Source organism: Neopsephotus bourkii, unplaced genomic scaffold (assembly GCF_033783945.1).
Source record: "Neopsephotus bourkii isolate Nb327-2 ecotype Australia unplaced genomic scaffold, CSIRO-AGI_Nbou_v1 NB_673, whole genome shotgun sequence".
NCBI classification, from domain to species: Eukaryota; Metazoa; Chordata; class Aves; order Psittaciformes; family Psittacidae; genus Neopsephotus; species Neopsephotus bourkii.
The window spans coordinates 362,153-390,109 of NW_026901172.1; the positions used below are offsets into that span (position 1 = coordinate 362,153).

Sequence of the window (27,957 nt, forward strand, 5' to 3'; positions counted from 1 at the left end):
AGGATGAGCAGATGATGGGGGAAAAGCAACAAGCCTTCCCCTACCACTGCAAACATTTCCAGTCTAATGTGAAACAGCAAAAAGGACACAGCTTGCTGCATTCCAGAGCTACAGTTACCAACAAGCTCCAAACTCCCTGCAAATTACTCCTGGTCACAGCACAGAGCAACTGAGAGCAGGGGTGGTGACAGAGCTCACCCACCCAGAAAGCCAATTGCTCCCCCAGCACTGGCAATGCATTCACCCTCAGCCTTTCCCTGCCTCCTGGGTGGCTCCTGAGCACTTGATGCAGTATAAAAACATTTCACTGGTGTTGTGGGTGTTGCTAAAGTGTAAATGAAGAGACAGAAGTTGCAGGTTGCTGTCAGAGGCAGCTAAACCCAACCTGATTAGGCTTTGAAACACACCTAGGGATTTTATCAGTGCTGCTGGTTTCTCAATCAGTGACACACTTGGTGTTACTGCTGCAGCATCCTCTGCCTCCACTTAGCAGATGCTCCTCAGGATCCTTTTTCTCTCCTATTATTTTGGCCCATTTTCCAAAGATGAATACAGAAATCTGTTGGGATTTTGCTCCAATTAGTCAGAGAGGTAAGAGGGAAATAGTTCACCCAGGCCATAGGATATAAAATGGGATGTTTGAGGAAAGGAGGTAGAATAGCTCTCAAGAGAAACAGCATTAGAAACTGTATGTCTAAACAAAAGGTAAATAGGAAACAACATATTTCAAATCTGACAGTCCTTTCCTACCATGACAAGTACCCTAGTTGCATGTCTATGAGAAAGGAAGCAGAACAAACAATATATGACAGATCACAGTAATTTGGCTTAAACGTGGTAGTGGTTGTTGTGGGAAACACTTGATAGACCATAAAATCTGTCATACAAACATTGAGTATAACACATGGAAAATCACATCTAGTTTGATCTAGAAAAGGAAGGCAGCAGTACAGTTTAAGCTTAGCAAATTATCAAAATACTGAATTCCTACCAGCAAGAAGTCTTGGAATAATGTTTTATTGTATTTAGCTTTCAAAAACTAATGTCATATATGAATACCTGAAAAAACAAAACCCACTAACTAGAAACCTCTTCCTGTTCTGAAGATTGCAGTATTTTGAGGCATTTCCAAGAGGCACTGGCCAAGATGAGCAGCTTTGATCATAAAAGAGTATAAAATGAACATACTACCATGCAGGGAGAAATGAATGCTTCCACTGAAGGAGACTGAAGAGGTGCATCATCCTACACAGCCAAAATGGTCCAGCCCTCAACCCTTTTGACCCAAAGCCACTCATGGAGTTTGGCCTAAGCAGTAGGTTATGGACGTTCCACCTGCAAAAAGCCCCCAAGATTAGGGCAGAAAAGGAATATGTAACCTCTGGAGCTTCCTCCAAGCCTGAAGGGACTTCTCAGATGGCAGCCTTTAAGCATGTCTTCACAATGAGAAGAAAATAAATCCATCTAATCCCCGTGCTTCCTCCATGCACACTGATTTTGCAAACAATAACCTACAGAAAGACTTTTCCAAATGCCAACTTCCAAAAGGCGTTTCAGTGCACAAGCTTTGCAATGAAAACACTTGGCACAAAAAGCACTCTTTCAGATTACATGCAGATCAAAGCTTGGCCTATGTATCACAGAGGGGCACATAAAATATGGTGCTGATAAAGAAAAGAATCAAAACAGATTTAGCCGCAGCTATCACAGACTCTGTCCCTCCAGGGGGTCAGCAGTCTGGCTGTGACACAGCAAAGCACCCAAAAGATGTGTAAATTTAATTTCCTCTTAATAACAATACTAATAATACACTCTAAAGAGCCATTCTCTTCCTGCAACCAAGGAGACTGGAGCAAAAACCAGATTATGTGAATTCCCAAGCTTACACGGCAATGGGCAGCTGAGTCAGGAAGGACGAAAGTCAGTGAGCACAATACATGTGTAAGAATAAGGTGAGATGGTTTAGTGTTAGGTGTCCCTGACTGTGGCAGGGGGGTTGGAATTTGATGATCTTAAGGTCCTTTCCAACCCTAACTATTCTATGATTCTAATAAGCATATCTCCAAGTGAGCTCGACTAAGCTCAATCTGTACACTCCAATTCATCCCACATCAAGGCAAGCACTTTGCAGAAGTAACCCAGGTAAACACCAGTTTGGTTGGACTCAAGAAGATAGCTTAAAAGGGTACTTCAGCCTCAGTTAAAATCTGAATTAATCCCTACTGTTTCCTTTGCTTGATGGAAAACTATGCTGCTACTCCCTGTATCTTACCCAGGGAGCAAGAGCAGCAAACTGCTAAGAGAGGAAACACGAGTGTCCTTGTTTGTGCCTCATGTGATGGGCACGTACAGTGGTGGTCTCAACTGGTCTGGACTTGTCCTCACTCGAGACCTCTGGCATACACCAGAAGTCAATTAAGGTAGAGGGACTTAAGTTTGCCAGCACAGCAGTTTAATTGTGATGGATGGATCTACAATACTGAGCTAGCTGAATATTCCAAGAACCTAATTTGTGCTACGAGAACACCACTAAGGTAATAAACTTCTGTCTGGCTCTCATAATTTGTAATAATGTCTGACAAAGACCAGATATGAATTTAGTTATTGTTCATTGTCTTAGGAAGCAAATGCTAAGTTGCTCACGCAGAAGATCCATTTCTTAGATATATGAACTTGGAAAGGAGCAAACCAAAACTGGAACACACACATGGTCAATTTTGTATCTTCACTTCAAAGGCTTTTCATTTTTTTATTGCATCAGGAATGAAAATAGCCATCTAAATCTAAACCCCTTGTCCAATCACTATTAATCCCAAGTTATATTTTAAACGTGCACTTGCAAATATTGTTCCAGGACAAAGAAAATCCTAAAGGGCAAGGAAACATTTTCACAGAGCTTTGGAAAAACAGATGTGCTACACTAAAGCTGTGACGTTAGACCTTCCATGTGTCTTGTACTGTTTTCTTATTGTTTCTGCAACAGACACAGTCATTGTTTTATCAGGATGGTTAAAACAAAGAAGGATTTGCACAGCAGTACCAAGAAACATCCAACCTGAGCCTTGATACCAAAGTCAATAGCCCCAGTAGGCCACAATCAGCTCAGTAATTAGTGTGGCCCTACAGTGCAACTGTATGAGACTACCTGTAGACTACAATACACTGATTTACTATTTACCTGATTATAAATACACTGATTTACCATTTCACTATTTCAACATGGTGCACAAGTAACAATTCTTGCCTATAAGAATATTATTTCATTCTCTGGGATGGCAGCTCCCCAGTGGCCCATAGAATACACACATCTGAGTGTATCCTCACTTAGCACCCACCTTATCAACTTCTGCAAAAGGGTCAATAGATCAAAATAGCCATAAATATGCCAATATTGCCCTCTACTCTCAAGCCAAAGCTTGCACACAGCCTCAGTATAGCATCTCTGACCAATCTTTAGATTGGATATAAGGAGGAAAATCTTTCCTGTTAGGGTGGTGAGGCACTGGAATGGGTTGCCCAGGGAGGTTGTGAATGCTCCATCCCTGGCAGTGTTCAAGGCCAGGTTGGACGAGGCCTTGGGTGATATGGTTTAGAGCAAGGTGTCCCTGCCCATGGCAGGGTGGTTGGAACTTGACGATCTTAAGGTCCTTTCCAACCCTAACTGTTCTATGATTCTATGCCTTGTATTTTGTCCTGATATACTCTGAAGTTTGCAGGACTGTTATTGATTAAATCCTGAATTTGAAGGAGCACAGCATTCAGTGATGAGACAGTCAATTTTACAGTATCACCAAATCTCTCCATATTTTTATTACATTCATACATACAGACTGTGAATGCCTTTTGAGAAGCCTTTACTTTGACAAGGTTCTTTCTACCTTCACACCAATATTCTTCACCTCCTGAAATGCTTTTGATTTAAATGAATGGCACGAGAAATACCATCACGAAACTCCTAGGAGCTTTGGAGATAATTTTGGGCTTTAACTATCTCAGATCTAAACTGCTTCAGATGCAGAAAGCATTATGACCCACCTTCCTCTTAGAGCCTGTGATCTGAAAAGCACATCATGAAACCCAGCCTCTGATTCTCCTGATGCAAACCCTATAAAGCAGAGATTGCAAAGATCACAAAAATCCCAGTAATACCGGCAATACTCGAAATTAAGTTGCCCTGGAAAGTCATCAAACAGCAACTTTCTTTAACCTTAGATCTACTTCCATAACATTTCAAACTTCGCTGGAAAAGGGGAAAAAGGACAAGAGAGGTTTATTTTATGCTTATCTGTCTCCCTGATTCTCATGCCAATTTTAATAAGCCTTTAAAGGGAGCTGAGAGAAAGCACATGTACAGAGAAGACTAAGAAAAGGACTCTGAATTCCCAAACTGTGTAGAGCCAGTATGTCATGTTCATGAGCCAACTGAAAATGAAAGCACAGAGGTTGAGAAGTTCACATGACACAATGTTTTATATCTTTCAGATACAAAAAGGATTTCATGAGCAGAAATAAACCAAAGCACACAGGCAAGAAATCCTGTGTTCCACAACGACAGATTGGTTTCAGACAGCACAGTAAAGAACTGGACAAAAGTGACTCAGCCCAACTCTTCATGTCTAATGACTTTATTTCCAGTAGCCAGCATAAAAATATACAGGTCCAGATAAAGGAGACATCCTGAAATGTTGCCTACCACAGACATCTGTTTGCTTATGAGAAACACTTGGAACAGTATCACTAGCTACCTATCCTGCTCATAAAGACCACGCCATTTTCTTTTCAGTCTTCCTCCAGAAAAAGATAGGAAACCTTTTCCTTTGAGTTACAGTTGCATGTAAAAATGAACCCAGATAATCCCATAAATGTGCCATTCCTTCACCTGCTCACGTCCCACAACAGACACTTAACCTAGGATATAATGCAACCACACACTCATCTTAGGTCGGTGTCACACAGGGTCTGCCTTTCAGAAAAGCTGTCAAGAAGGGCTGCCCTCACCTTATGCCTAAATGCACAAAGAGCCTTTCCTAGCTCTGATGCATGGATACTTGCTTGTTTTCTACTACTCATTCCTTTAGTTCTCCCCCACCCTTTGCAACTTCCGTGCACAGTATGTATTCTACTTCTCTTAATCAAAACTGAACTTCCTCATTACTTCACTTACAGCACTGCTCAGCACTAAGCTTTATGCATGCGCAGGTTACACTCACGTGCTTTACTCTTCACAATGCTTCCATATTCCTGTAGCATTTGGCTAATTAAAGATACACCAGAAGGCTATAAAACCTTCAACAAACCAACTCAGCCTTTATAAAAGCAAGGACACTATAAAAAAAAAATGGATTCAGACCCGTGTTTTGACTATCTAAAAAGAAGAAGAAAAAAACATACTCGGAGCCATATGCAGTATTTTCAGATACCTGGTTTTCTCATTCACTTCAAATGTCAAGGCACTCAAACTAATTAGTGCTCTGCCTCACCTATTTCACAATGCTCCCTTTAAAGTCTGCAGGAACGTTGCTGCTGCTTCGCTGTGAGTACAATGATGCAGAGTTAGGATAGGAACCACAAAGAATTAAGAAATGTTAACAGCAGAGATAGGTAGAGTCCATTAAATGCTGCTTATTTGCTAGAGAAGTGCTATAATTTAGGGCCACGGTAGGCACTGCTGTAACTCCACGATTACTACCAGGTGCTGGGTAGCACAACAGGAGATGCTGTTCCAGCCCTTAGGCCCTGTGACACATGGCTGCCTGCATGCTGAGCATACAGTGCATAAACCAGAAAGGTTATGAATACAATTATCTCGTTTAGAAAGACAACTGTCATGCACAGTTATTTATATATTAAGGAAAGGTCTATTGGTATCTAAAATGTATTACTTATTCAACTAAAAAACAGGGATAAAACCAGGGATTTGTGCTTCATAACTGTTGACAAATAAGAGCATCCAGTGGCAACCACTGTCTTTCCTTTTCTTGTTCCACCAGGCCACTTACTACATAAACAGAATAAAATACATTTACTTGTCCCCCATGACTATCAGATTGAACAAAGGTCTTGCCAACTACCCTGTGAACACAAATGCGTTCCTGAGGGCAGAACATCATCCAAATCACAAGATTTTACTGCCAAGAGACCTATCACCATCATCCCGCAAACTCCAGGTAACTTTAACAGTAAATCTTCTGTAGTTTCCCTCTCCCATTACACTGACAGTGAAGGTCATCTGTCTCCCTTGCATCTGACCCCAGCAACAGAGGAGGTTTAACAGCCTACAAGTTAGCACAGGAATTCAGAAACATCATCGGTAGCATTGCTATTACCAGGGCAAATGGCAAATTGCAGAGCAGCCTACCAGCTAAAATGCACTGAATAGGAAGGAAAATCACCAGCACACCTGGGGTGGAATGCTTCTCAGCCACCTCCAAGCGCAAGGAATAGCACATTTCAATGGGGGATGTAACCTTCTGTTACAGCACCCGCTGAAGGTCCCCCGCTGCTCTCCAGGGAGGTTTCAGTGCATCTCAGCTGCCTGCACTATTATTATGTCAGCATTTTTCTTGCTAAAACCTTTCCCAATCAGTTTGAAATCCAGCCATTACTATTCTGTGTGTCCTGAAAACAGACCTGAAGTTTGCTTCTAGTGTGTAATGCATTAACTTGGCTTAAAAATACCAGTACTTGCAAGCAACTCCCCCACCCCAAGCAACTCGGTATTTTAGGTGCTGTTATCCAAGACAAAATTGCAGCTGGAGAAAAGGAATATGACTCCGCTGGAGTCAGTGGGACTACAATGTGGCTTTCATATCCTAATTTATAAATATGAATCACAAAATGTAGCGATTTTAGGCAAAAAAACCCCCAAATAACTCTATGAGTTTTCTTCCATGGGACAATAACTCATTGGAGGGATACAGTGCAACTTTTTAGTGCAATTCACACCAAATTCTGTTTAAGCATACCAAACATTATAAATAGACAAAAATCACATAGTAATTTTCACTACAATGGCTCTACAGACACCTAGCCCCATACGTAATGGAGGCTAAATGGTAACTAGGAATATGCACCTCGTGAGATTCACCATACAGTAACACAGAATGCATGCAGTAGTACTTAAATCCATCTTGGGGTGCTTGGATTAAACAACAGGAGGACAGATACAGCCAAATGAGACCATCACTAAAACAATAAAGTCTGGTTTACAGAGCACTGGAACAGGTTGCCCAGGGGGGTTGTGGAGTCTCCCACGTTGGAGATATTCAAGGCCCGCCTGGCCAAGTTCCTGTGTGATGTACTCTAGGTTACCCTGCTCTTGCAGGGGGGTTGGACCAGATGATCTCTCGAGGTCCCTTCCAACCCTTGGGATTCTGTGGTTTTCCACTTCTTTAAAAGCAATCAACTTTTTACCCTTTTCACACTGAAAAATACAACTACAACGAATCCTCACAAATAATTCCAGTTTGGATAAAACTTGGTGTCAGAAATATCACAATACAAGGAAGCTGAACACAGCTCTAGATCAGAGCATTTCCAGCTGAGAGGAAGGAGAGATGTATCAGCCTTCCCCTGTATGCCAAGTGTTAGGAGGAAAGGCAGAAGGATCAAACCACAGTGCTAGATCTTAAAACCCTCAGACTTCACAATGTGCAAAATCACACCTGAGTTTTGCTTTTTGGGTTCTTTTTCTTTCCACAGTGACAAAAAAAAAAAACAACACAACCACCTCTACAAAACATAAGATTTTACGATCTTCATACAGCAAACTGGACGTCTATAAAATGTGTCTCTATGAGCCTGTGGCTATTAAAAATCCCTGTGGAGCACGCTGAACCGTCCAAAGTGTCTAGGGCACAGTTTGGAAGGCCAATAAGAAATGAATTACAATAGTCAATAAGGGATGTAATTACAGAAGTAGGTTCTTCTGACATTTACGTTTTGCTAACTCTCAAATGCTGTTTATAAAATGTTATTGCCTCCCTTTCAAAGTGTCAGATGACCATAAATACCTTGTAAGAGTAATAAGCTGGGTTTTTAAGTCCCCTGCTCTGATATATTCTAATTAAACATATTTATTGCATATAGAACAGTAAATGCCATATCTTCCTATTCATATTTACAAGTATAAAAATGGGAAAGTGTCAAGCAAAAGAGCAAGATGCCCAGCTGGCCAGAGGGATCTTTTGCAGGCAAAAGCTGTGGAGAATGCAATACAATTCACATAATGCATAAAAATGGCCCCAGAAGTCACAATTTTCAAAGGAACATTCAAAATTTGGCTTTCTCAGTATGTTCTTTATTGTTGTTACTAAGTTTTCACTGATGTTTTTATCACTGCAGTTCTCTGAAGTCCTCAGCATGGTCCAAGACCCAAAACTTCTTACAAAAAATTCCTATAAATATATAATTTTGATTAAAAACTTAACTTAAAAGGTAATCCTGGAGACTTTCTATTTTAATTCCAGTCTTTGAAAGTTAAGGCCCTAATGCCCCTTGGGATATCGCTGAGGTGCATGACTGCAGTAGCTCATCCTCATAAACCCTCAGGCATGGAGAAGTCCTTCACTCACTACCCTGGTAGATGCCCTCCACCGTGCAGGGATCTGAAGGGATCTGCATGAAAATGGACAAAGAATTCCTCTGAAGTGTGATGGACAGGATAGGAAGAGGCTCGGAGTAGTTTGTTTGAAAACTGAATAAATGAATGATGAAAGCTGGTACTGTGGAATAACTCCTTATAAGTTGATGAACAGTAAAGGCAGCCACGAAGAGTCTGGGAAAACCAAAAAGGAGTAAGGTAATAGGCTGATAAAATACAGAAGGCAGATTCAGCATAGGAGTGCAAAGGGAAGCGTGACATGAGCAAAAGTATAAGCTGAGACAGCAATCTTGGCAGTCACGATGGATTTCAAAACTAAAAGTCATATTTGTCAAAGACAAAGGAAAGGATAACGATTGAGACACGAGATGAAGAGAGGCAGGACTGGGTTTTAAACTGTAAGCATGACAATAAATGCTGTATTTCACAGCAGTTAAGAAGAATCTGCAGTATCTGAAGTTACCCTGCATGTGACAATCGAAACCAACATTGAGTCAAAAAGGCTGCTGAATTTACAGGGCTGAATAATGGATGATGCTGGCATTTTCCTCAGTGTTCCGAAAGGAGGTCAGAGAAATACCTTTGGGAGTCAGGATTAGAAGGCCTGGTTTAGACACGTTAAGCTTGAACTGCTGGCTAAATGTGTACGGAGAGAACTGGAGAGACAGGTCAAGATTTGAAGAGAGGATGTCAGGGCTGGCATCATTTGGTTTGACACAATAACCAAATTTAAATGTGTGAATAAAGTAACTCTCATAAAAAGCATAGCAGGAAGAAAAGGAGATCAAGAACAGTGAGCACCCAGGAAATCCCAGATGGAAACTATGGGAGCGAGAACAAGAAATTAGACACACAGGAGCAAAATCCAGAGACAAGAGCAATGGAGACCGGGGTAAGGACTTTATTCAGGTAAGTTAATGATGCTAGCAAAGTTCTGTGCCTCAGATTAACTATGGAGAGTCAAGCAGGAATTTTGGAAGATCATCTTCAAAGAAATGAAGGGACAAACCCCACCTCTGGGCCTGGAGCTGGAAGGAGCCCCCAGCAGGGACCATTAACAGTCTCCTGGCCAATACTATGATCCGGCAAGCACAGAAACGCAGTGAACGCATCACATCATCTCTCCCGCTCACTGCAGAGCGAGTAGAGATTGGATAAAATTAATTCCTTCTTTTATTTCTATTTTTAAATATTCAGAGATGCTCGATGATAGAGACTTGACAGTTTGACATTTCATCTGCTCCAGCACATGTGTGCTTCAAGGAATAACTACAGATCCATAACCGTACCTCGATTTCTGGTCAGAGATGCCAGAACCAACAGATTTCCAGTAAAGTCAAGGAGTACCTTTGGTACATTTAACATGAGGTATCTTCTGCCAACAGTAAGAATTTTCATCTTGCTAAAATTTCCTTGCAGCCAAGTTTAACTGTCCTGTTAGCGATCTATCAGCATAATTAACACAGTCATTCACACTGAATGGAGGAGAGCAGCAAATCCTGCGGTTATCGGCACAAACCTGATAACGTCTCAGAAGAAGCTAGAAAATGCTTTACAGAAGTGTTAGCAACAACTTCAGAAAAATCTGTGCATTATAAGGTCAAGAGAGCTTCAAGGGTCAGGAAGATGGGCAAGGTGTAGGCATCTAAACCAGTGGTTGGACTATACGAGAGCCAGAACTTTATCTCGCTACAAGAATAATCTGAAACCAGTAGGATTATACCTACCCACTACCTGTTTTATTTCTTTGGACATGATGAAAAGATACAGCAGAAGATCAACCACTAGCTCTGTGGCCAGCATGAAAAGGCAAATTAATCTGGTTTTGTACAAAACAGTACAGGTAAGGTCTGGTCCCCCTTCCATGGAACAAGGACCTATTATTCACTAATACTTTCTTAAGTAGGTAAACACTGTTCTCCATGAGAGTCACATAATCCTCCTCAAAGATAATAAAGGTTAGAGTAAGGGATAGATAACAAGAATGAGAATATACAGTCACCATGAAATGTATGCATTTATACATATGTTTTTATTCGTGGATTTCATACTGACAGCCTGAAGAAAATGGCTACAGATAAAATTAATAAAACATGAACAAAACACTGCAACACTTCTATGTAAGCCTGTAACCCAATCAGACACTTACAGTGTTCCTAAATATTTCATAATCCCACAGGCTGTGCCCAAACCCTGTGTTTTGATAAATATATGGGTCAACATCTCTGAAAAACTAGCCAACCCCTCCAAAGTAGTAGACAACACAAATGAAACACAAGTAGTAGACAACACAAGTAGCAGACAACACAAATGAAACTCAGCTTTAGGGTGTTGCATAGGACAAAATAGGAAAAACAAGGGACATGATTGTTACCTTCATAAACTGGATTACAATCTGTCTGTTCAGTGTATTTCTCACAAATAAGATACTGATATAGCTCTACCATGCTTTCTGAGAAACATGGAATATAGATTAATAATTAATAATAATGAATCTCTAACAATAGCTCATAGAAAGCTATATATTGCAGTATATCCGGCAATTTGCATACCATGAGCTGATGCAAGATTTTACTTTAACAGAAATAATCATTTACTTCAAGCCAAATAGTAGTTTTTTGCTTTCATCTTCTTCCTCTTTCCTAGTGTCTGTGTTTTCCATTAGTCAACAGGACTTTGCAATTAGGAAGAACACGAGTTTAAAAGTCTACCTTATTATGTGAGCATAGAAGAAAATGAGTTTTTTTCCAAGCATTTTATAGAATTTAATTGTTACTTTTAAATACATTTTTGGAAAGTAACTTCCAGCAAACAAAGATTTATTGGTACATAAATAAACAATGAGACAATTACAGCCTCTTTGTGGAGACCATATTAGTCACGCATGTCTAATGAAGCATCACTAAGCTATCGCAGGCAGATAGCCTGATGTGTGTGATTAACAAAATAATACTCATAAATAGCTAAGAACAATGACGGTCCTTTCAAAATTGTGCACATCCTTTTATATTTGTAGTTACGGAGGGGGGTTTAACCACTAAGTTCCACCCTGAAAAGGAGAATATTAAATAGAATAACGCAACTATTTGCCTTTTTGCCTTCTCCAGACCACGTTTTTGAAAGCAACAATGAACACTAATGAAAGTCTACTACCAAAGAATGTACTTCAGCTTGAGATCTAACCGAGGTGAATAGGACAGAATAAATAGAGGAAAAGTATTTTCATATAATATGTAGCCATGACATCTCTGAAGTGGCACTAGGTAGAAAAAGCATCGGTTTAGTGATAACTGTAATAGACTTTTTAAGTTAAAAATCATATGTATTCCTTCAGATGAAACAAGCATTTTGGAGAAAGCGAGTGGGATGACTGGCCAACATGTGACAGCAGACAAAAAAAGGTACATTTATAAGACAAAGTAGGGTTGAAACCCATGTGCAATGACAATTTTTGACATACAATAGGAAAACATTCTGCTAGTCAAATTAAAGACAATTTTGGACTCTTAACAGCTCAACAACTCTAACTCTCACGAGGTGATACTGTCCTGCCTGTGCAAGCAGGCTACTGAGTGAGGCTATAGGACAATATACACAACCTACAGACTTGCAGGGTGAATTCTGCTAAGCAGAGCCCTTCCATCCCATTCTAAACGTGCTGACAAGCTTTTGAAAAGTGGCATGAAGGAATCTATTTAGATGGATCCATGGCATAGAATGAGGGAATATAAAGAGGAGTTATTATTCCTATTGCAGTGCTATAGATGAACTAAATGGTATTGCATCTACAGAGCAAACTCACAGCAAACCCTTCCTGTATTTGAGATAAATTCTTCCCAAATGATATTCCACCCTCAACCTAATCTCATTCATGGACAAATGTACTCAAAGGGCAGAATTCCTGGCGGCTGGAATAACAGCATTATTAAAATCAATATTTTCTGCTGAATATTAGATCTGGAACATATTAAAGGGAGCTATAAAATACCAGGGGAAAACCCTTCCTTATCATGTTTAGTAGTAACCCAACTACAGCCTTTCATCTGCAATGAATTATGGAGTAATTCCCCTAAATCATCTGTATGAAGTCGGTTATGACACTGCCAGTTTTAAAAAAATTGCTAGTTTTGAGCTACAAATTGAGGTTTTATTGTGATAAATTAAAATCCCACAATAGCCTAAGATACTACACATAGAGAAGCCTACATTTTTACCCGGAGCATTTTTTCTCTATCACACCAGATTGACATTGTGGCAGACAGGACTGCAATAGCCAGTGATAAAAATTAAGAAAGGACACTCTAGAGAGATAAATAATCTTCCCAAGTAAACAGCAAATGACTGCTCTGGCCTAAAATATCCCTTTGGGAATTCCAAAACCATGGCAACACAACCAAGGGAGAAAGCATTGTGGGGGGCAAGGAGAGCTGTAAAAGGAGAAAGCAAATCCAAGATTATCCAGGCTATTCCCTAATAAGGGCATATTTTTCCCCTCAGTTGCATGAATGTGAACATCAGTCTTCAGACTTCATAAACACTTAAGTTTAACTCAGATACCAGAAAATCTGTGTGAGCAAAACAATCTTTTTGCAACCCTTTTTGCTTCCTTCCCATCCAAAAAGCCAAGCTAAGCAATTGTACATCCCCAGGTTTGCCAGTTTGTGGGATTTTCCTTGCTGCTTTTTCCGGATGGGATTATCAGTGTCCTACACCACCTAATTGCATCATCCTTATTTTGCCTTATAGGAGGATAGGAAGCCCCACATTATAACAGGATTGCAACTTTCTTTGGAGGTCATTTACGCACATAGACATCAATGTGAGACTACACAGCCACTATCATTTACTGCTACAACAGCTGTCATCTCTTAGCTTTACACCAGGATGAGTCAAAGACATATGGCTGAGACACAGTGCATCACCCCTAAACATCTGTCTCTTGTGCTTTGGAAAGCACCTTGCCTCAGTAGTGCTCCTGTGGGCTCAGGGAGCCCAGAGACACTGTTGGAGTCTGTCCATGACCTACTGCCGATGTACGTTAAGACTGTACATGACTACCATCAAGAACGGGAATGAGATGACAACTGTAGGTAAGCAAAGCAGAGAGAGGCTGGATGGTAGACTATGAGAAGAATAGGACCAGGATGTGATACTCTGGGACATGGAGAGACCCAAGCTGAGGAAAAAAGCTGAAGGGATGGTGGTTGTGAAGAACTGGCAGGGGAATTCATGCACCCTGCACTTGAAGACCTTGGCATAGAAAGCACGATTCTCCTGCTTTCAAAACAATGTGTAAAACCTGATGTTGAAAGATCCCCACATCCCTCTGTCACAGTTCCTTTTCAAGAAGGACAGCTCAATATTCCTGTCCATCACTCTGGCAGCTCAGGAGCAGGCATCTGGAAGGTGGATTTAAAGGTTTCAATCTAAGCCTCAGTGAGTGAGTGACAGAGCTACTATAAGGATGATATAGTCACGTCAGATTTAGAGTATAAAGTGTCAAAGTTATGAAATGAAAAAGACTTGTTCTCATGTTCTTACCTCACCAGTTGAAGATAGGACTGTGTGCAGGATGCTGCAGGAAAGGCAATTTGGCTAAATTATACCCTTGTTTCTAAAACACGTACCCTTTTCCCTCTTTATTCGTGGCAAAGACAACCAGTGTTTGTGAAACAGTCAGAGACAAGCACAAAAGGATTAGTTTTTCTTCTGTTTTATTTGTCCAAGAAAAGGTTTTAGTCTTAGGAAAGCAACTGTGGCCTCAGTGCAATCTGACATTTCTGAGCACAGGCTGTAACCTCAGCAATGCTCTCTTAAACACTGCTTTTGTGGGAACACTTTACACATGCTGTACACAACACATTCCAAATGAGCTTTTCATTACTAAGCACTCGTATTATGTATCAGTGAGCTCAATGACATTGATTTTCTAATAATATAAATTAACTGGCATAAGATAATTTCATCTACCATCAGTAGTGTCTTATTTCTGACACCATCTTAAACAGTTATTCTTTCAAAAGATTAAATCAAGAGCTTTTTAAAATTCAAGGCAGAGCTTAAACTGCTGTAAAGATCTTCTTAATTAGGATTAAAGCAGTTTGTGTGTTGTTGCTTTAGATCTAAGTAGTATAATATTTTGCTTAGGTTTCTTCTTTCAGAGCAATTTAAAAAAGCAAACATGCGATTGCTGTGGCAAAAGCTGCGTAAGGCATAAATGCCTCCTGCAACTTCCTCGACCAGATGCTGCTGGATGAGTTGCTGCTTGGCACCCTCAAGCAAGCACCTCAAAGGTTCCACTATTTTTTACCTCCAATTCCATGCAATCTATACTTTTTCTACCGCTGACAATACAAAAGCACTGATTCTTATGGTCACCATGTACCTCACAGGAGACTGCCACTGCTGTTCATATGAGTATATTGCATTATGTTGACTACAACTGCATTCATGTAGAATTACAGACCTCAAATAAATACATGATTTCCCTGGGACATCTTCAGGTCAATCCCAGCTAAATGTGTGCCAGCTCCCATTGCCCTTCCTTTCTCTCTCTGTTTCGGACATCAGTGGGGAAAACAAGCTTCCCCCTCTTGCAGTTGTCTGCAGCTCCCTGTTCCAACTTGTTCTCTTGCCCTCACTTCTAATGACACAAGGAGCCCAATCCAAGGCAATTCTAGCCTCTAATCCTAATCTCTTGTCATTAGAGTCTCAAAAATCACTTGACCTGCATTGCCAAGGAGGTTTAAGCAGCATCCAGAGGATGGCTGTGGTTGGACCCAGGCTGGATAAGAAAACCCATAGAGGCACTGATGCCAGTCTGTACCATGGACTGCTAGAGTCCCCTACAAACAGTGGGCTGGTATTTCCAAGAAGCAATTATTTACCTGGCAGAAGGAAAACCAACCCCCTTTTGCCACTTTCTGGACTCAGAGCTGGGAGTGTTTATGCACCTAAGGAGCATCATCTATGTACTCAAGTGGTTCTGTAGAAATATCCAGAACAAGGCTTTACAATAAACCGTGTCCCCATGCTACACTTCACACACCTTGGCCATCTAACAGCTCGCTGTGATATATGATAACCCTTTATAAAGGTGTGCTTTACACCGGTGAGATATTACTGCCCAGCAAGGAAATGCTTTTAAAGAGACACCCCTGAAAAGACTCAGTGTTGTTCCATCACCCCGTTATTTTACTTACCCCTGTCTTCTCATCAAAGATTTTGATTCCCCCAAAGGAGACTGTTAAGAAGATTTTTTGTTTATGCTCTCCTTTCGAACGAGCCGCAGCAACAATTCCCTATTGAAACAAAGAACAGTTGGGTTGGTTTCATTACTCTTCCAGATGCCACAGCACAGCACAAAGATTTGCTTGTGAATGATCCAACACTTCCCTAGGAAACCTTCAGTGCTCTCCAGGAACAGTCCTCCCCCCTCTTACTTCTGGCTTACTCTCTTTTTTCAAGGTACCACATCTCTTTATGCTACCCAGTGAGCATTTCATGTGCTGCCACTTCCAACCCCTGCACTAGGTAATCCTCCATGAAATCTGTTTTCATGGAAGGAAGCTGAAGGTCATTCCTAGCACACTCTTCCCAGCTACAAGCTGTTCTGTTTTCTTTCTTCTCTTAGAGAACACAAACCAACAAGCAGTGGAAGTAAAAAATGCCACCAACTTCAGCTTGCTTCACGGGCACATTCTTCTGGAAGAAGCAAATTGAGCTTTTCATAGAAGAAAAATCTTATTCTCAAAATCAAACTACACTTCTACTGTTAAAACTGGTATTGAGGGTGAGTAGTTTTCATGATCTCAGGCTTTTACTGTTTAAGTTGATATGCTTCTCATGCTTTATTTTCCCATATAATAGTAACTTGTTTCCACCTTCTCAAGAGCCTGCCCTGCCCGATAATACTATCCTAAGATGAAATGTAATCAATTGCATTAGTAAATAAATGAAGATAATTAGCCTTTATGTGGTACTCTGCAATTTCAGCATGTCTTTTATGCTGAGTTTACAGACATTACACAGCCATGAAAATTCAAGAGAATAAATCAGTCATTTATCAAAAGTCACCCCAAAACTTTATGGCTGACTTAAACCACTGTGTTTCCAGAGCCCATGACTTCATGCCACTCTGCCTTATATACAAACATGAATTCCTAATGCTCGCCTCCCCTAATAGTTTTAATCATCTCCCAGTACTCTTTAGATCAATCTCGCCACTGTGCAGACAGGTATCAGGCAGCTGGGAGAGATAGAAATGGCAATCCCTGGAGGAGAGAGACAAAAAGGCTTGTGCAGAACAGTGACAACTCTCCCAGATTGCTTCTAGGAACTACGAAATGATGAGAAATAGCCAGTCTACAATTAACAGATAGGAATATTGTGGCAGATGTGACACACCAACAGTGCACCTTTTAGTGCAGATTAGCTTCTGCTTGCCATAAAATGTTTGTAACTGATTTGTAAATTATCTACCAGATCTTGCTTTTAGATTGTTGAACCATAAGATGTATGTCACCCTTTGCTGTTTCTTCATGAATAATTTATTCCTCCCAGTTCCTTGGGACTGGAACCCTGCTGGTTGGGAGTGTAAAAGATATCATTTAGTGATTTCTCCTCCTGAAAAGATCAGCAATGGAAAATCCATCAGCTCTCCTGCCAGAGGGCTCGGGAGAGAACTAGAAGGAAGAAAAATGCAGAGGGTTTACTCTTAGACCTAGCTTGTAACCCTGCAATGCAGATGGGAAACCAACACTGCACTCCAGAAAAACATAACCTATCCTTCCTTCTCAGTGACCCCAGCTCTTCCACATGTCCCAGGACGATGCAAAGGATGCTTCGTATGGAGAGCTCTTATGCTTTTTGAGGGTTGTAAGAAAAGACTCAGAGAGAGATGTCTGTCAGGTTCCAGAAAGTTCACCCTCCTACATCACTAGTGCTTTCAGGCTCCTGTCTTCTCTCTGGGTTGGAAGGGAACTTCTTCTGCTTCTCTCTTCTCAATCTGCTCAAAATTTGCCTTTGTCACTGCTGTTTCTTCCCCAGACTCTGGGAACTCCTCTTTATCTTCTCATGCTCTGCTCTCAGTGCACTGCTCTTGATTTTGTAACCCATCAACCCTGTCATTAGAGATGCGAGACATTCTACTCCCAGTGAGGACACCAATTCTCCTCTACACCTGGCTACCTACACCCCAGATTCACCCCTCTTCCTGCCTGTTCCAACAGGAGATAATGGTCAAAGCAGAGCTGTAGTCGATTAGCACTGTCATATAAAATGTTTTGATATACCATTTTCCTTCATAGTGGTTAACCTCCCCTTCTGCATAATAAAATTATTCAATTTACAGATGTGTTGTTTATAATGTGTGGGCAAATTGCAGTGGTGTCAGTCATGAATAACTACTGAACTCAGAGATAATGTATGAAAATTAAACTGGGATAAGCAACAGCTGCCAGGAATTCTCTTAAAATTGGTTGATTTCAATACATAATTAACCAGAGTGAGACCCAGTGTCATGAAAGGAGAATGGGTAGACGTTCAAGCTGAAACTTGTTCTTAACTCCATAACATTAAACATTAAAAGTTTCACTGCACCTTGAGCTTCATCATGGAGTCTTGGCATAACTTGTCTCCTCGTGCGGCAGAAACCTCATCTATCCCAATCAGTTTTGCTTTGTATCGAACACCGTCACCTTTAAACCTCTTTATTAAAGTGGCTTCACTGCGATCCTGGCCTGAAAAGACATGAGGGAAACAAGGAAATTCACTTGAGTGCAATGGAAAATAAATGAATAAATACTCACAATTAAGTGGCAAATTAGATTTAGCTCGTACCTCAACACCTAAACATGCAAACATTGCAATAAAATTAGAAGACAATTAGCTCAATGCAACCTCTTGGCCTTCCTACCTCAAATGAATTCACAGTGGAATTGGTGCCATACAAAATCTCCTGCACGAAATTTGCACACAAATTAGGTTTACAGAGAGAAGAGATAAGCCTGAATCAGACCTCATGGATCTGAAAACTTCTGATCTGGATGGGTTGTTTTAATCCCAATCCACTTGAGGATTCTTAATTTTGCAGACAGAACTAATAGAAACATGCTGTTTCCTTGTATACCAACTTATCTAACAGTATCAGCAGTATTTACACTATTAACATTTGAATGATGGCAAACCAAATGATATTATTTGCCTATAGAAGATTGCTGTTCTTAACCCCCACAAATAATACTATCTTCTTGTTTTACTCTTTTTGCTTACAGACATACACAGGAACAACATAACTAGCACAGTCAGCTTGCACAGGCTCACCTCACCCTGAGAAGCTTAAAAGAAGGCACAAGATGTTTCTTAATAAATAAGCAATCGGGAGGTAAAAGATAGCATTGTAGTGATAAGGCCATTTGTGCTGATCTTGGCTGGAATAGAGTTCATTTTCCTCATGGTAGCTGGTACAGGGTTGTATTTTGGATCTGTGCTGGTAACAGCACTAGTAACACGAGTTAGCTGTTGCTGAGCAGTACTTACACAAAGTCAAGGTCTTTTCTGCTGTTCGCACCTCCCATTAATGCATAGGCCAACAAGAAGCTGGGATGGGACAAAACTGGGGCAGCTGTCCTCAACTGGCCCCAGGTATAATCCATTCCATATAATGGAATTAGCATATAAACTACAGGAAAAGTTGGTCAATGGCCATTGCTTGGGGAGTGCCCAAGCAATTGCTCTTCATTTACATCACTCATTCTTGGGTTTTATTTTTATCTCTTTTTTTTGTTGTTGTTATTGTCCTTTTAATTACAATTGTTATATTATTATCATCATCTTTATCATGAGTGTGCTGCGTTATTACAATAATCAAAAGAAGCTGCATCAGAAGAAATGTGACCAGCAGGTCGAGGGGGGGGAATCTCCTCCTTATTCTGATCTGGGGAGACTCCCCCACCCCGCAGTCCTGTGTCCAGCTCTGGGGCAACAGCACAAGAGGGACCTGGAGCTGTTGGAGTGAGTGCAGAGGAGGCCATGGAGATGCTGCGAGGGCTGGAGCAGCTCTGCTCTGGAGCCAGCTGAGAGAGCTGGGCTGTGTCAGCCTGGAGAAGAGAAGGCTCCTGAAGGGGAGACCTGAGAGCAGCTCCAGTGCCTAAAGGGGCTACAGAAAGAAAATGGAGAGGGGCTTTGGACAAAGATATTTAGTAGATAGGAGAAGGGAGAATAGTTTTAAATGAATGAGGGTAGATTTAGATTAGACATTAGGCAGAAGCTCTTCCCTGTGAGGGTGCTGAGGCGCTGGCACAGGGTGCCCAGAGAAGCTGTGGCTGCCCCATCCCTGGCAGTGTTCAAGGCCAGGTTGGACACAGGGGCTTGGAACAACCTGCTCTAGTGGAAGGTGTCCCTGCTTGTGGCAGGGGTTGAAGCTGAATGAGTTTTAAGGTCCCTTCCAACCCAAACCATTCTATGGTTTTAGAATTGTTATTCATTTATTCCCATTATTAAACTGTTCTTATCTTAACCCATGAGTTTTCCAGTTCTCTTACCCCCATCCTGCTAGCGGGATGTGTGGGGAAGAGTGAGTGAGCAGCTGTGTGGTGGTCAGTTGCTGGCTGGAGCTAAACCATGACACCAATGTATATAAATTACAATGTTCAGACTAGCCTGAACCACACAGTGATAGCAACACAGCAACCCCGGGGAAGATGTTTTCCACCCACAAGTACCTGTAGAAAAGTTCATATTGTGTCTTAGATGGAGGAAGTACGTTAATTAGGGAATCCGTCTTCCTAGAATTGATTAAAGACGTATTTTGCAGCTGTCTGTGGAATTTCTTGGTAGGACCTCAAAAAAAACCCAGCAAGCCAACAAGTAACCAACCAAACAACATCCAAGGCACAAAGAACTAAGGAGCTGGTTATGATAAGCAGAAGCACAGAAGCTTTAGGGGGGAAAAAGCCATCCTGGTTTATATTTCTATTAAAAGCACCTTTTTCACCACCCGACACTTGGGTCAACTTTGCTGGTATTAGACACACATCAAATGGATGAATAAACTGGGTGCAAAAGTATGGAACTGTGACTTTACAACACCATGACTAGAAAAACTAGAAGCGTATATGACCAACGAAGATTACTTCCAAATGAAGATACTCATTTGGTTCTCCTTCGCCCCAAGTGCAGCATATGCTGTGAACTGATGATGGACTAAGTGCATGATGAAGAATAGAGCTATTTTAAGCATACTGAGATCTTTGAGTGTGTTTGAGCATACAAGTACCATTTATTTCAATGAAAAAATGTCAGCTCAAAGCAACGCTTTAATGCTTCATTTATAGCCCCCTAGAAAGAAGGGAACTGGTAAGTGTTGCTGTGATAGTTCAGCAGCCACCCAACTGTCTCCTTGATTTGTTTTCACTCCTGCTTCCTCAAAATAATGAAATGGGATTGAAACTTTATGCTTTTACACTGTGTTTTATTAAAAATCCCCCAAACCTAATGAGACACAGATGATAAATCAGAAACGTGAAGTAGTGTTAATATCGCTTCCCAGGGCACTACCAAGGCAGATGCTGGCACCACCTACTAATCCAATGAAAACCCATTTTCCACTTTCAGCCTCCAGAGTGGGGCAGGAGGGAAAACATCTGGAGACATAACAAAGTACAACAATAACAGTGGACTCTCCCATATGTCTTATGTGCTTCAAAGATGCCCTGTTGAGTTTTAGTAAATAAAATCCAATTCCAACAGCTTTCTTGACAACAATGCTCAACCTTACGTCTCTGTTACAGCCAGAGGCAGCTGTTAGCTAATAGCATAAGCATGTAAGTGTTCAGGAGTTCTTCCTGGGTGCAAAGCATGACAGCGACATTGCATTCATCACTTACTTGAATATTTATACTTATCCCAACCTCTGATCTATTTTGCTGCACAGTAACTAAATCCCTGACATTAATAGCCCATTCAAACACAACTTATGGCTGCGTTTCCTAACGCACAAGTCCCATGTCAATTATGACCCAGATTAAGTAAGATGAAGTGCTTTTGGGATAGGGAAATCATCAACATGAAAATGGTATAGATATTTTAAACTGCAGTGGAAACCGCACGTTATTAAAGACTACAAATTCATCTGTAAAACCCTAAAGCATATGCCCTATGAAAGAGCAGACAGGACGCACACACACACACTGCTCTGTATTATAAATCAGCCATCTGCAAGAGTCACCATTTCTCAGTGTATATCCAGATCCCCCCTGGTCTATGCTCATACTGCATTTCCAAATTTTGGTGCTGTATTCAACATTCTATCTGCTTGGAAAAGTACCCAATGACAAACACTGCCAATATGACTGACGTTACAGCACTCTGACATGGGAGATTTATGTGGGGTGATACTTCATTTGTACACTGGGCACTTCCAAGTCCAGACTCTCATAAACACCTCATCATTGAAACAAAAAAGTTTCAGTTTTAATGGCAGCTCTTGAACAAGGTGCTTTCTGTGTTTGAAACTCCATAAATAAGAGATGTCTGAATTATGAGGCTGTAATTCTTAAGCTTCAGAGGAGGGTGAATGATAACACTCAACCTAAAAGCTGTCCCTGTGCCAGAAACTCCACCAGGAAAGTTCTGCCTCTTTCTTTCCATATAATAAGTGGGGTCAATCTTTTCTTCTTTGCAGCTCCTGCCTTTGTCAGTGGTGACCCAGCTCTCCAGCAACCCCCTGCCACTACACTTGCTCAGTCCCACCCTATAGGAAGGATTATCCTGGATATGGGATGGAATTTACTGCCAGAGCTCAGTTTTATTTGAATAAGCCACATCTTGGGGCTTTTGCTCTCAGCTTGCCTTCCTCACCCTACAAATAACATCACAAAGGTAGGAAGGGGGACATTACAAACTAACTAAGAAGATTTTATGGGAAACAGAAGCTTGAGGTCTCAAATCATTACTAGGCCATACTCTACAACAAAATTAGAAGCATGGGTTTAACAACAACCAATTCTTTCCATAACACTTTCCCTGAGAGCTCATTTTAGGATGTCTTGACTAGAGAACACCACAGTGCCAAAGTCACTGCTGGGTGAGCAGGTGATGCCCATCCCAATTGTCTACTATCCCCTGCACAGACAGGGATCTGCCAGCACTCTTCTTCAGAGGACCATTCTAAAACGATCCTAGAGTAATTTTTTTGTGTTTAAACATTTTTAACTCCAAGACCAATGGGTATTTTCTGATGGCTTGCTAAACTGCTTCCAGAAATTGCTTTTCCTAAGCAAAGAAATATCCTAAGCACTTGTTCAAAACACAATGCAGTCTGAAATGGAACAAGATTATCAGCAAAACGAAACACTATGTGATTCTCATGCCCCAAATGCAGGAAGAAATGCAAAATTTAAAACCCCATGGACGGCATCACACAAATCCAGTTTACAAAGGTGATCACTTTTAATTAGAAAGTGTGTTGCTGATGACACAGGCAAAGAAATGTTTTGTTGTAGCACATAGATTTATAATGCTCAGAGGCCCTTGAGCTATACATGTAAGTGTATTCTGTAGATGTAACTGTGCACCTTTAAGACGTATGTGTTCCAGCTGGACCCACTGCTCCTGCACGAGTAGGAAAGCATAACCTTTGCTGCCAAGTTCTGACATTGCACTTGGACTTCCACAGTCTTTTAAGAGAACAATAAATCCCCAGAGCTGGGTGATGCAATGTGCTCCTGAGCTTGCATCTAAAGTAGAGACAGGCTTATCGTAATCAGCCTGAAGGTTATCCATCGTACTACAGCTACTGTAGAAGTCATAAACACGGTTTTTAGCTCAAGTTAATAATCCTTATTTAAGGCAATATAGCTTAATTTGATGAAGATTCCCTCAAGCAAGCTAGAAACAGACCTGGAAACAAATCCCCAGGTACTCAACCCAAGTATTTCAAGCACAGATAAACAGTCCAAGAGGAATATAATCTACTGTGGAAGATCCAGGCCAGAACAGCTCCAGTTGCTGCTGGAGATGGATGCTCCCAGGCCTTACCCAGCAGCAGGAGTCACTGCAGCTGCTTAGGGAGTTGCTCCCAGGGTATCACCATCACAGCAGCACCCTGGCTGCCATTTACCTCTGACATCAAGAGGGAGCACTGTGCTTGCATTAAGTTATCCGGTTCTACGCAACGCTCTTAGTTTTGCAAACTGCAGCTCAATGCAAGGTTTTCTTCCTAGGCACTAGGTGTTTTGGTAAGTGTTTCAAGAAGACTTATCCTCATTCTTGATACTAGTCAAGGATTACACTTGATTTTGGCTCTTAGCCCAAGAAGCCACCAAGATAATGTTGTATTAACATGGCAACATGTAGAGCAAATGCTGTTCCTTCTCCCAGGGGACCTGTAAGCGAGTGTATTTCATAAATAGGGAAAGAAAACAAACCAAAGCACCCCGGCAATAAGCACACTGGTGCTTTTACTGTATGTTCTTATAACACACTAATCATTCTTCATAGAAGCTAATCTAAACCAATAGCCCTGGAAATGGCTATATCCTTTATTTAAATGCGGGAAGCCCTCAGGGCATAATCTGAATTCCTTGATTTTATGACTGTAAAATATATAATGATATTATCACCAAAGTCAATAACATGCTCTGGGCAATCAATTCACTGAAGAACAACACATCACTGTGGTTTTTGTTCCTTTCCTAACTAATAAACTGTCAAAGTTGTATCCATCACACGTTCAAATTACAAACCTGAAATAACACCTCCTTCTACCTCACCGGGCTGAAAAACAATCACATAGGCACTTATAAACAGCCCAAGTCTTCATGGGGACAATTAGCATTTTTATAGCACACACACTGCGGTGCACAATGACCTCTAAGATGCTGCACACACTGAAGATTACTAAATCTATTGCTAAGTGGAAGATATTTCCCATTAGCTGTGCATTTATCCACCCCTATGCCCACATATATATGCATCCTTAATTTTATGTATTTGCACATATGCGTACACACATGGTGCGCAGCTTCATTTGGTCTCAATTATCTGAAGAAAATTCACAGTAATTTTAATCAACTACAAATTTCCTTAAGGAAAAAGAAAAAGTACATAAGCAGGTGTAAAAGAGAAAATATCCACACATAATTATATGTACCTTTGATACAGCAGCAACTAAACAGCGGTTCAGGAAGGCATCATGAAAAGCTCAAATGGCTTATCCTCCTCGATGGAACATTTTTCTCAATTGCTTCAAAAAACTGCAAGTCCAATACAGAGGGATGGAAAGTATCCATCACACAAAGGCTTGGATCATGGGGTTGGGTTGGAAAGACCTTAAGTTCATCTAGTTCCAACCCTCATGCCATGGGCAGGGACACCTTCCACTAAAGCAGTTTGCTCAAGGCCCATCCAACCTGGCCTAGCAGTATGTAGCAGTGTTACGTGCACGCAATTTGGCTTCTGGTGTTATTCCTAGCATTCTCTTCCTCTAACAATAGTTCTCAAATAAGCTTCTTGCAATTAGCCATTTTTAGCTATTTTTAACAAGAGGGTTTACTTAGGGGGTTAATTTCAGGATCCATAATTCAGCTGAAGTGACCAGAGTACATTCACAATCACTGCTGTCTTTTAAATGAAGATGTACTTTGGATTTCACACTTTACTTGACTGATAAAGGCTAGTTCCTAGCAGCTGAAAAACCTACTGGGGTAGTGAAATGCAGTCTGTTTACAGAGGTGGATTACACCCTTAAAAAACATGCTAAAATCTTACAGGGAGTAAGTACCTTTTTCCTACATAAGACCCTACACAACAACTTGGTTGCAATATATGAGTACAACTGGAATGCAAACTTTTTTTCACCAACGGATAGGGGAACTCTTTAAAGTCTGCAAGATGGTTTGGCATGCTTTTAGCTTACCCAGCTACAGATAGCTTGCTGTCAACAGGTGAACCCGATTGGGGTCTAATGTAGTGACAAAGTAATACTGCCACAGAACAAGTACATAAAACCTCAGTAAACTACCTTTTAAGCCTCCTCCTGCCAAGAACCCTGCGTCTTCTTATGAGCCGTGCTTGCCCAAGAGTGCTCTCAGGCAGCATGCAAGCCTCCTAGCATGAGGAACTAGAGGGAGAACCTCCCTCCTTCCCACTGTTCCTTCAGTCCCCTTGCTCCTTCTGTAGAGAAAATGCTCCTTTTGACAGCAACACAAGCATTTTTCTTCAACGTAAAGACCAAGAATATTTCTAAGGAAAATGATAAACCATTTAAAGAGGGGACACAGAAACCGCTCTGAAGGCTCAATGAACTTCTATTATGGTTAAATTTAAACACATTACCTACAATTTTAAGCACAGATAAGGGCTCTCCAGGAAAACTCAATCATCATTCAGACTATCATCTCAGCAGTACTTCCCAATTGTTCAGCACTGCTATTCACAGCAACCTCCAACTGAGAGATTTTATGGCTTCTGGCATTATTAGCCTGTGAATTACTGTACTCAAAGACACCTACACATCCCCACTCTTAGAACCGAGTTTCCTATGTAAGTAAATAAGACATTCCCATATTATTTGCTGTCTTTGAACAGAGCTTTATGAGCAGGGATGTCATTCACAAGGTGACAGCAGTTGCCAAGTTTTAATCTTAACGCTCTGTACTCTACACAAGCTAATACAAAACAAGATGTACATTTTACTGTCTCCGAAGCAAACAGTTGCATGGACTAGATTAACTTATTTCTTTATAACACAAAGAAGTCGTGTGATAGAAAGAAATCTGTGTGAGTACATCAAGAGAAGAATTTGATTATTTACAGAGAAGGCCTCAGAATAAAATGATGTTTGATTAGAATTTTGGACAAATCTCAGTGATGGAGAGTCTAGGGGAGCACACAGGAGATGGCAGTGATGGAGCACACGCTCCACGGGCAGATGACAAAGCACTCGTTTTAGTTTTAGCCAGAAGGCTCACTGATCAATTTTATTTTCTTAGATGGTCTTTGAGATGACAGTATACCGGCACATCCTTAGACACAAAAATGACCAAAAGCTGAATGTAATTAAGCTTCCTTTCAGCCTCTGTACCATACAAGTCTTCATAAATCTTCAAAAGCCATTTTGTAATGTGTCCTTTTTACAGGCTGGATGCAGAAGCAGCTAAAATCCCAAATTCTACACTGATTTGAATTGAAATGAGAAACTATAATAAAACCTCATTCTGGGGTACTAGCCTTGCTTAGTGAACCCCAGGGAACAACCAAAAGCGAAACAAGGCAAACTTGGTGGTGTATTTCCTGCTGTTAGAGATTAGGACTAAAAATGATGTTTTCTGAACAACTAGAGAGGAAGGGAGAGGACAGGTATCTGTGTATTCTACTCTTTAAAAGACAGAAGGTAGTTTAGCAAATTCTGTTCACCTCTGTCCTGGGTTCAGCAGTAGCAGTCATTTTTCCTCCTTCTTAGTAGCTGGTGCAGCGCTGTGGTTCTGACTTTCGGCCTGGGAACAGTGCTGATAACACTGATGTTTTTAGTTACTGCTCAAATGTTTAGCCTGACCAAGGACTTTCTGAGCCTCATGGTCTGCCAGGGAGGAGGGGAAGCTGGAAGGAAGCAGACACAGGACACCTGACCCAAACTAACTAAAGAGGTATTCCATACCACAGCACATCATGCCCAGTATATAAACTGGGGGTAGTTATCTAGAAGGGCTAGATCACTGCTGGGTGGGGTGAGGTATTGGTCTGCGGGTGGTGAGGTGTTGTATTCTCTTCCCTTGTTATTTCCTTTATCATTATTATTATTGGTGGTAGCAGCAGTGGTTTGTCTTATACCTTAGTTACTGGACTGTTCTTATCTCAACCCATGGGTATTACATTCTTTTCACTTCTCCTTCCCATCCCTCCGGGAGCAGGGGGGGAACAAAGGCCCGGGGAGGGGTAGTAGATTGTGTGGTTCTGATTTATGGCCTGGGCTTAAACCACAACAGCCTCATGTTGGGGTAAATGTTTAAATCAAGCAGACATCAAAATATCAAGTAAATAAAGCCTTAGGAAAACAGGGTCACCAAAAAGTTCATTCCTTACCCACTTGCCTATATGTGAGTATGAAATCGGTTGTTTCGGAGACAAAATCAACTAAGAAAAGGCAACTGATTTTACAGTGATCTTTAACTGGCATTAATATGTGCACTGCATTTGGACAGAGTATGGTAAAAGCCCACTTTGAAAACCAAGGGACCTGCTACAGCTGCATTAACATGACCAAGCAAAACAGCCCTAACAGGTTAGCCAGTAGACACCATCCACTGCCAAGCATCTCTATAAAGGGCTTCCAAGGCAGCAAGAAGAGGTCAGTT

General features: G+C 41.1%; 1 protein-coding gene across 17 annotated transcripts in view; it reads right to left on the bottom strand.

The window, feature by feature from the left end:
- Nucleotides 1–27,957, bottom strand: part of DAB1 (DAB adaptor protein 1) — a 478,677-nt gene that overhangs the window by 46,875 nt on the left and 403,845 nt on the right. For all 17 annotated transcript variants that reach the window (XM_061353380.1, XM_061353373.1, XM_061353368.1 and 14 more), the window contains 2 exons: nt 18,203–18,342; nt 15,805–15,903 (listed from right to left, as the gene is read on the bottom strand). In XM_061353380.1, coding sequence (XP_061209364.1) covers nt 15,805–15,903; nt 18,203–18,217 — 114 coding nt within the window. In that variant the 5' untranslated portion in view covers nt 18,218–18,342. The remainder of the gene's footprint in view (nt 1–15,804; nt 15,904–18,202; nt 18,343–27,957) is intronic.